We start from the raw sequence: 9,744 nt of genomic DNA on the forward strand, positions 1-9,744 counted from the left end.
GCCGAGCGGGGAGGAAAGCCTGTCCGGGAATTGTCAATCTTGCGAACAGTTTGTCCTGTGAATGTACAGATGTGAACATTGTGTCAGAGTCTGTGTGTTAAAGGGGCGGGCGGGTTAGATTAATGTCACTGTGTTTGTGAGTCCGGCCTCATCGCCGGATGTCCGAGTCCCTTTTGAGTATAATTTAAAAGACTCCCTTTCAAAGGATCGCCCTCATTCTTCCCGAGACCCGAAGTGAAAATTTAAGGTACGGTTTCAGTTCAATTCAAGATTTCAGCCGAAAAACAGAGATCATGTCAGCGATCAGATGAGAGAGCGCGATCAGTGCAGCAATGAAACGGGTTTAAATCGGAACTGGTGCTTTTAATTACGGTGAAAGTTTTTGGACAGCAAACATTCCGGTGTTAGAGATGGGAAGGGGCTAGTCTGGGACTCTGGAGTGCCCGATTTTAATTAGAATCGGGGAGTTTAAGAGGAGAGAGAAACACAGAGAGGCTGGAGGGGCCGGGAGCTGACAGCAGGGTGTCTCCGCCCCGTCCGCTCTGTGCCTTTAAGTTGCTCTGTGCCGCCGCCTCTCGTTTCATTTCTGACCCAGCTCTGACTGTCAGAGATTTTCTCCAGCGTCCAGGACATGACAGAAACTGCAGCCGCCGAAACGGCAGCTCCCGCCGCCGCTCAAACCAATGCTCCGAAGAAGAAGAAGGCGGTTCTCCGACCCAAGACAGCCGGTCCCAGTTTGGGAGAACAGATCCTCAAGATTGTGGCGGATTGGAAGGATCGCAAGGGGATATCCCTGGCCGCGATAAAGAAGGTTCTGGCTACCAAAGGCCTGGATGTGGAGAAGCACCGGTCCCAGATCAAACTAAGTATCAAGAGAAATGTGGAAAAAGGCTCCCTGGTGCAGATCAAGGGCACGGGCGCCTCGGGCTCCTTCAGAGTCGCTAAGAAGGAAACCCAGGCAAAAGTGGGAAAGAAGGTGAAGAAACAAGGAACCAAGAAATCTCCCGGAAAGAAACCAGCGGTCAAAAAAACAGGCGTCAAGAAATTAGCGGCCAAGAAACCAGCGGTCAAGAAATCGACCACAAAGAAGGCGGCGAAATCCCCAATTAAGAAGAAAGCGGCGGCTAAGAAGCCCAAGACCCCCAAGACAGTAAAGGCGAAGAAGGTGCAAAAACCGAGGGCCAAGCCCAAGCAGAAGTCAGCAAAGCCTAAGAAATCAGCGGGCAAAAAGAAGTAAAAAATCAAATGCAACTTGTGACCATCTGAACCCAACGGCTCTTCTCAGAGCCACCCACGTCTCTCAGAAAAGAGCTGATCCCGGAATCAGATGATTCCTGTCCCGGGGCCGGGCTCAGGTTTCAGATAGAAATCATTTACAATAATCCCAGGGTCCTGGTGACTCGCTGACATTCGCTACACCCGCCCCACTCCCACTGTCTGATATAAAATTTACTCCTGAAACTCATGAGCTCCTGAAACATTTACCTGAGGAAGGAGGAAGTCTCCGAAAGCTTGTGAATTTAAAATAAAATTGCTGGACTATAACTTGGTGTTGTAAAATTGTTTACAATGATATAAAATAGGGAGAATGGGATATCCGGGCCGGCCCTCACTGTAACTGGGGCGTGTTCACCTTCTCTCCCAGTTCATTTTTTTCTCACAGATTCAGGGCGAGAATCCGTGACAGAGTAAAACTGGCGGAGATCCGTCGCTATCACAATTCAAACCGCAACACATGAGATTCTCCAAATCAGCTGGAATAATGTGTTTATGAACTGCTGAACCCGTCTGGGAGGGGATGTGTGGGGGAATAGAATCGGGTCTGGGACTGAAATGGAAGGAGGCGGGTTGACTAGTTATAGAAGGGACTGTATTCAGGCAGGAATATTACTGACTGTTAATTGTAACGGGGCTTATTTAAAAGCTCCGGGTTTCTGGGAATTCTTAAATATGAAGGCGGAGTCTGTCAGGGTTTGTGCGGAGCGCTGTGTTTCGGTTCAGTTATCAATAAACGGTTTGAAATTGGCGGTTGGAGAAAGCTGGAGGTGGAGCTGGAAGATCAGAGACCGCACTGTCCGTCACTCTGACTCTCTGCGCCCCTCCGTTTAATATCTCACTCTGTCTCCTCCCCTCTCTGTTTAATATCTCACTCTGTCTCCTCCCCTCTCTGTTTAATATCTCACTCTCTCTCCTCCCCTCCCTGTTTAATATCTCACTCTGTCTCCTCCCCTCTCTGTTTAATATCTCACTCTGTCTCCTCCCCTCTCTGTTTAATATCTCACTCTGTCTCCTCCCCTCTCTGTTTAATATCTCACTCTGTCTCCTCCCCTCTCTGTTTAATATCCCATTCTGTCTCCTCCCCTCTCTGTTTAATATCTCACTCTGTCTCCTCCCCTCTCTGTTTAATATCCCATTCCGTCTCCTCCCCTCTCTGTTTAATATCTCACTCTGTCTCCTCCCCTCTCTGTTTAATATCTCACTCTGTCTCCTCCCCTCTCTGTTTAATATCTCACTCTCTCTCCTCCCCTCTCTGTTTAATATCTCACTCTGTCTCCTCCCCTCTCTGTTTAATATCTCACTCTCTCTCCTCCCCTCTCTGTTTAATATCCCATTCTGTTTCCTCCCCTCCCTCTTTCACTCTGTACATGTTTCACTCAGGTCGGGTCAGGCTGCATAAAAACAGAACCAGCACAAGTTCGCTGTTCATTCAACAGCGATTTCAGTGAAGAATTATCATGTCTGGCAGAGGTAAAGGAGGCAAAGGACTGGGTAAAGGTGGCGCCAAGCGGCACCGCAAAGTTCTTCGTGATAACATCCAGGGTATCACCAAACCAGCCATCCGCCGCCTGGCTCGCCGTGGCGGTGTGAAGCGGATCTCGGGTATGATCTACGAGGAAACCCGCGGTGTACTGAAGGTTTTCCTGGAGAATGTGATCAGGGACGCGGTCACCTACACTGAACACGCCAAGCGCAAGACGGTCACAGCCATGGATGTGGTGTACGCTCTGAAACGGCAGGGCCGCACCCTCTATGGATTCGGCGGCTGAACGACTCGACACTTTCCAACCAAACACAGAACAAAGGCTCTTCTCAGAGCCGCCCACCGACTCACAGAGAGAGCAGTGACCTGGGAAGGGGGGAGAAGGAAGATCTCGGGCCGGTAAGGAGTTTCCGATAATCTATTAATGTGGGGATATTTCTCCAGCACTCGTTACAGGGAGATCTGATAAACGACCGGGGTTCTCGGCCATCCCGAGAGAAGGAGCGGAGTTCCCGGTTTCACGGTATAAATGAACAGGCGGGGATGCAGAGTCTTTCCCCAGACATTACATTCTCCGCTCAGAGTAAAATCCCGCCTCACTCCCTCTCCCGCTGTGTCCTCTCTGCTCGGTGTTCATTCCCTGCCCTCATTCAATTATCAGTTCAATGTGAAGTTTCTGTGTGAGGAGCGGTTCAACGGGTCGGAACTGGCGGGATTTTTGAATTTGAAGCTGGACTTTTTCCCGTTCCAGAAAGCAATGAGCGGGGCTTTATTCCCGCCCGTTTACAGACAGGTCAGAGAATGAACCGGAATGTGAACCAGCCTGAGATTTGAGCTGAGGAGTGGGAAATAATGGAGATTATAAAGAGAGAGATTCTTACATTGCTGGAGGGAAATGAGATTTTCTTCAAACTGTTATTTGATGCTCTGAAATTGGCGGGCTTTTTGAAATTGATGATTAATTTCACCTCAGCCAATTGGGTCACAAGAACTCCCGCCCTTTCGTTCTGACTGTCAGAGCTCGGTTCAAACCTGCCAATCACAGGCCAGGGGCGGTCCCTCCTTGACTGGGGGTCGGTCTGCAGCCAATCATAGACCAGGGGCAGTCCCTCACTGTCTGGGTGGTGGGTCTGCAGCCAATCACAGGCCAGGGGCGGTCCCTCCCTCTCTGGGTGGTGGGTCTGCAGCCAATCACAGACCATGGACAGTCCCTCCCTCTCTGGGTGGTGGGTCTGCAGCCAATCACAGACCATGGACAGTCCCTCCCTGTCTGGGTGGTGGGTCTGCAGCCAATCACAGTCCCGGGGCGGTCCCTCACAGACACTTTAAAATGTGGCCCCAGAGCGGACTCGCTATTAACAGTTTCTGTGTCTCAGGTTGTGTTGTGATCTGTTCAGAAAATGGCCAGGACCAAACAGACAGCGCGTAAATCGACCGGCGGGAAAGCTCCTCGCAAACAGCTGGCTACCAAAGCGGCCCGGAAGAGCGCTCCAGCCACGGGCGGAGTGAAGAAGCCTCATCGCTACAGACCCGGCACTGTGGCCCTGAGGGAGATCCGCCGCTACCAGAAATCCACCGAGCTGCTCATCCGCAAACTGCCCTTCCAGCGCCTGGTGCGAGAGATCGCTCAGGACTTCAAGACCGACCTGCGCTTCCAGAGCTCGGCCGTCATGGCCCTGCAGGAGGCCAGCGAGGCTTACCTGGTGGGCCTGTTTGAGGACACCAACCTGTGCGCCATCCACGCCAAGCGAGTAACCATCATGCCCAAAGACATCCAGCTGGCCCGCCGCATCCGCGGGGAGCGCGCTTAAACCCGACCCGCCTTCAGCACCAAGTGCAACAAAGGCTCTTTTCAGAGCCATCAAATCAGCAAAGGAAAGAGCTGTGATCTCAGTTGAAATCGCAGGGCCGTGCAGTTCACAGAAACAATCGAATGTCGGAGTCAGGCGTTTAAAAGTTCGAGCCTCACTCCAACACTTTACTGGACATTTGAGTCCAGCACTGAAGGACAGGTGCAATCGGACGGGATCTGAAACCCATGCTGGATGTAAGGAACCAGACTCGGATCACATGGCGTTTCAGTCTGTTGTCCCCCTGCAGCTACAGTGACAGAGACTGTTTCAGTGTAACTCGCACTAATAGATCCAAAGGCAAAGTGTGTCTTGCTCTCTCTCAGCGCTAGAATCAGGAACAGTGTAAAACATTAGTGTTACATTCACTGACGCTCGTAACTGACACAGGAACAGGCTGACAGGGACAGAATCAATCCCTCAATCACATCCAATAACACGGGCAAATTTCACTCACATTCTTGATTCAGTAATCGCTGACACATTAATCAACACATCAGTCAGCTTCTGTTGTACAAATCTGGGTAAAATAATACAGACCGAGCAAGTGTTGTCGGAGGATGAGACTGTAAATAATATTGGGTAGAACACAACAGAATGTATCTTGATACATCCCTGATATTTCTGTATCCCTCCCGCCCAGTTTAATGACAATTCTGATATTTTGTCTCATTCACCAGACAAACTGCAAATTTCAATCTATTGGAGATTAGCGACATCTGCTGTCCGGAAGCGAAAACTTCAACAGACCGATCTGGATCATTTGTATTTAACAAGTTATTGTTAGTTCTCGAATCGGAATCAAGTTCTTATTAAATTGATTCCTGACTCTCTTCAGACAGTAACCAGCCCTTTCATAGATACAGTGGGTGGCTCTGAAAAGAGCCTTTGGGTTATCAGATTAAGTCTTCGCCGCTTTACTTGCTCTTGGTGCTCACATGGCTGGTTTTCTTCGGTAGCAGCACGGCCTGGATATTAGGCAGCACCCCGCCCTGAGCGATGGTCACCCGTCCCAGGAGCTTGTTGAGCTCCTCGTCGTTGCGGATGGCCAGCTGCAGGTGTCTGGGGATGATGCGGGTCTTCTTGTTGTCCCGGGCCGCGTTGCCGGCCAGCTCGAGGATTTCAGCCGTCAGATACTCGAGCACAGCAGCCAGATAGACCGGGGCTCCGGCACCCACACGTTCAGCGTAGTTGCCCTTTCGCAGGTGCCTGTGAACACGGCCCACAGGGAATTGCAGTCCGGCCCGGGATGAGCGAGACTTGGCCTTGGCCCGAGCTTTACCGCCGGTTTTTCCTCTTCATGACATTTCCCCAATCTCACAAACACTTTCACAATGAATGAAGAATGAATTCTGTATTTACCCTTCTTATAGACTGAATGATCATCTGATTGGTTGTACGTTATTACACCTTATTTGCTTATTTCGTTAACCAATCTGATATCTGGAAATTAGAAGAGGGCGGGATTTACCGGCCGCAACGGTCAGACCAGGAATTTTATGAATTTCAAAAAGCCCGCCAATTTCAGTGGATTAAAGGATTGGATTTCGATCAATGTCTCCCTGAGCACAAGATTTTAAACTCGTTCTTTTTATCTTGTCTTATTCAGCGCTCCCCGTCACCAATCGCTGGCGCTGTTTTAAAATCTGCTTTGAATTATGGCTCATTCTCCCATCGCTTTCAAACTGTACCGGACTGGACTAAAGCCCCATTCACAGCATTCCCTGAAGGGACACGTTTCAATTTAGTCTTAATAAAAGTGACACGTTACAGATTGGTCCCTTCTCTCAGAGCCGGGAGTGCTTCTGTGAAAAGAGGGACCCGGACAGAGCTCTCATTCTGCCCCGATTCCGCTCTGACTGCAAGGGGTGGGGTTACTGTTAATCTGGGGATTTTCACATCAGTCCATAAACATCTCTGAAACTGTATTCATAGAACGGAACTGCTCAGGGGGTCATTCAGGGGATGAGAGGCCAGAATAGTAATGCTTTAAGAACAAAGCAATGGCAAAAAGCGGATCATAGATTCGTGTTCATTTTAGGGGCCAGGGATTTGAACGGGGTAGTTGGAGTCACTTTTCGATTGGAATAATATTGCTGCATTAAAATGATCCTCAGTAAATATATAGGAAATGCAACTCTTTCAGTGAGGTTGTGGGTGGCTCTTAAAAGAGCCTTTGTGTTTAATTTTTCAGTAGTTTGTGGAGTTTTACTTGGAGCTGGTGTATTTGGTCACCGCCTTTGTCCCTTCCGACACGGCGTGCTTGGCCAGTTCCCCGGGCAGCAGCAGGCGCACGGCGGTCTGGATCTCCCGGGAGCTGATGGTCGCCCGCTTGTTGTAATGGGCCAGGCGGGAAGCCTCACCTGCGATGCGCTCGAAAATATCGCTCACAAAGGAGTTCATGATGCCCATGGCCTTGGAGGAGATGCCGGTGTCCGGGTGAACCTGCTTCATCACTTTGTAGATGTAGATGCCGTAACTCTCCTTCCTCGACTTTCTCCGCTTCTTGCCGCCTTTGCCTGGTGCTTTACTCAAGGTTTTCTTGGCGCCCTTCTTGGGAGCTGCTTTCTTCTCCTCCGGCATTTCCAAACTCAATTTCAGACCCAGAAATGACCCAATCCGCTCCGAGCTCGGATTAAATAGACAGTCCCACAGACCTATGGTAATGAGGGATGGGGAGGGCAATGATTGTGATTGGGTCATTGGGAGTGAGGTCACAATAATTATTAACTGTAACTCTCTGATTGGTTTCTTCCAATATCCAATCAGATTCAGTATCTGCCACCAATCACAAACACGCTCACACCGCACACTGTCCGCTTTCAGCAATTTGTTCCGAACTGTTGCAGTTCTGCTTCCGGCCTGTAGATCTCCCCAAACCCCGGGACATTGAAGTTTGAAGATGAGAGAGGGACAGAACAGAAACTCATTCTTCACATTATATTGCACGGGTGGGATTGAGAAAAACTGGGAATGGAGACGAGCTGCAAGTACATTTTGTTGCACCAAACATTAGTTGTAATGCTGTGTTAAATTCTTGTAATTGATTTAGGGGTAGAGTCAATACTGAGGAAGACTGCGGCAAAATAAATTTGCAGAAGGCTGTGCAAATGGCCATTGAATTTCAATATAGAAAGGTTTGCGGTGCTGCATTTTGCTAGGGGGAATAAGCAGGCCACATACTGATTGGAAAATAACAGTCTAAATGGGCAGAGGAACAATGTAAATCGTGTCCTGAGAAATCAGAGAGAAATACTGCACAATGTACAGTGAAATATAATCGAGCAGATTGACAACTATTGAATGAGTGAAACAAAAACTTTATTATAAATAAATTGTCTTCATTTTTCACTGTCAAAAAGTGAAAAAATACGAGAGTAAAAGTTACAGACAGAAACTTTCCTCACATTGCACATTGTCGTGTTTCTGTAACCACGACAGAAAATGTGAATTTGTTCCAATCTTTTACAGTTCCCGATTACGTCCAGTAGAGGTCAGTCTCTGGTACTGTATATGAGAGTGGGGTTTATTCTGTATCTGTCTGTCTCTGGCACTGTATATGAGAGTGGGGTTTATTCTGTATCTGTCTGTCTCTGGTATTGTGCATGAGAGTGGGGTTTATTCTGTATCTGTCTATCTCTGGTACTGTATATGAGAGTGGGGTTTATTCAGTATCTGTCTATCTCTGGTACTGTAAATGAGAGTGGGGTTTATTCTGTATCTGTCTGTCTCTGGTATTGCACATGAGAGTGGGGTTTATTCTGTATCTGTCCATCTCTGGTACTGTATATCAGAGTGGGGTTTATTCTGTATCTGTCCGTCTCTTGTACTGTATATGAGAGTGGGGTTTATTCTGTATGTTTCTATCTCTGGTACTGTATATGAGAGTGGGTTTATTCTGTATCTGTCTATCTCTGGTCCTGTATATGAGAGTGGGATTTATTCTGTATCTGTCAGTCTCTGGTACTGTATATGAGAGTGGGGTTTATTCTGTATCTGTCTATCTCTGGTACTGTATATGAGAGTGGGGTTTATTCTGTATCTGTCTGTCTCTGGTATTGTACATGAGAGTGGGGTTTATTCTGTATCTGTCTATCTCTGGTACTGTACATGAGGGTGGGGTTTATTCTGTATCTGTCTATCTCTGGCATTGTATATGAGAGTGGGGTAATTCTGTATCTGTCTATCTCTGGCACTGTATTTGAGAGCGGGGTTTATTCTGTATCTGTCGATGGCATTGTATATGAGAGTGGGGTTCATTCTGTATCTGTCTATCTCTGGCACTGTACACGAGAGTGGGGTTTATTCTGTATCTGTCTATCTCTGGCATTGTATATGAGAGTGGGGTTTATTCAGTATCTGTCTGTGGCATTGTAAATGGGAGTGGGGTTTATTCTGTATCTGTCTATCTCTGGCACTGTAAATGGGAGTGGGGTTTATTCTGTATCTGTCTATCTCTGGTACCCTATATGAGAGTGGGGTTTATTCTGTATCTGTCTGTCTCTGGTACTGTATATGAGAGTGGGGTTTATTCTGTATCTGTCTATCTCTGGCACTGTATATGAGAGTGGCGTTTATTCTGTATCTGTCTATCTCTGGTACTGTATATGAGAGTGGTGTTCATTCTGTATCCGTCTATCTCTGGCACTGTATATGAGAGTGGGGTTTTTTCTCTATCTGTCTATCTCTGGCACTGTATTTGAGAGTGGGGTTTATTCTCTATCTGTCTATGGCATTGTATATGAGAGTCGGGTTTATTCTGTATCTGTCTACCTCTGGTACTGTATATGAGAGTGGGGTTTATTCTGTATCTTTCTGTCTCTGGCACTATATATGAGAGTGGGGATTATTCTGTATCTGCTTATCTCTGGCACTGTATATGGGAGTGGGGTTTATTCTGTATCTGTCTACCTCTGGCACTGTATATGAGAGTGGGGTTTATTCTGTATCTTTCTGTCTCTGGCACTATATATGAGAGTGGGGATTATTCTGTATCTGCTTATCTCTGGCACTGTATATGGGAGTGGGGTTTATTCTGTATCTGTCTATCTCTGGCACTGTATACGAGAGTGGGGTTTATTCTGTATCTGTCTATCTCTGGCACTGTATATGAGAGTGAGGTTTATTCTGTAT

At 47.7% G+C, this 9,744-nt stretch overlaps 1 protein-coding gene across 1 annotated transcript; it reads left to right on the plus strand.

The window, feature by feature from the left end:
* Positions 1-631: 631 nt before the first annotated feature.
* Positions 632-1,237, plus strand: LOC137315212 (histone H1-like). The gene is made up of 2 exons (XM_067980085.1): positions 632-811; positions 959-1,237. The coding sequence occupies exons 1-2, from the start codon at positions 632-634 to the stop codon at positions 1,235-1,237; spliced, it is 459 nt and encodes a 152-aa protein (XP_067836186.1).
* The last annotated feature ends 8,507 nt before the right edge of the window (positions 1,238-9,744 follow it).

The sequence above is a fragment of the Heptranchias perlo genome, unplaced genomic scaffold (assembly GCF_035084215.1).
Source record: "Heptranchias perlo isolate sHepPer1 unplaced genomic scaffold, sHepPer1.hap1 HAP1_SCAFFOLD_54, whole genome shotgun sequence".
In the NCBI taxonomy this organism is placed as follows: domain Eukaryota; kingdom Metazoa; phylum Chordata; class Chondrichthyes; order Hexanchiformes; family Hexanchidae; genus Heptranchias; species Heptranchias perlo.

Bases quoted from the DNA above. Each gene is read 5' to 3' on its own strand.
- LOC137315212 (XM_067980085.1), top strand. From the start codon at position 632: ATGACAGAAACTGCAGCCGCCGAAACGGCAGCTCCCGCCGCCGCTCAA. The intron at 812-958 runs GTTCTGGCTACC...AAGGAAACCCAG, and splicing joins CCCTGGCCGCGATAAAGAAG to GCAAAAGTGGGAAAGAAGGT.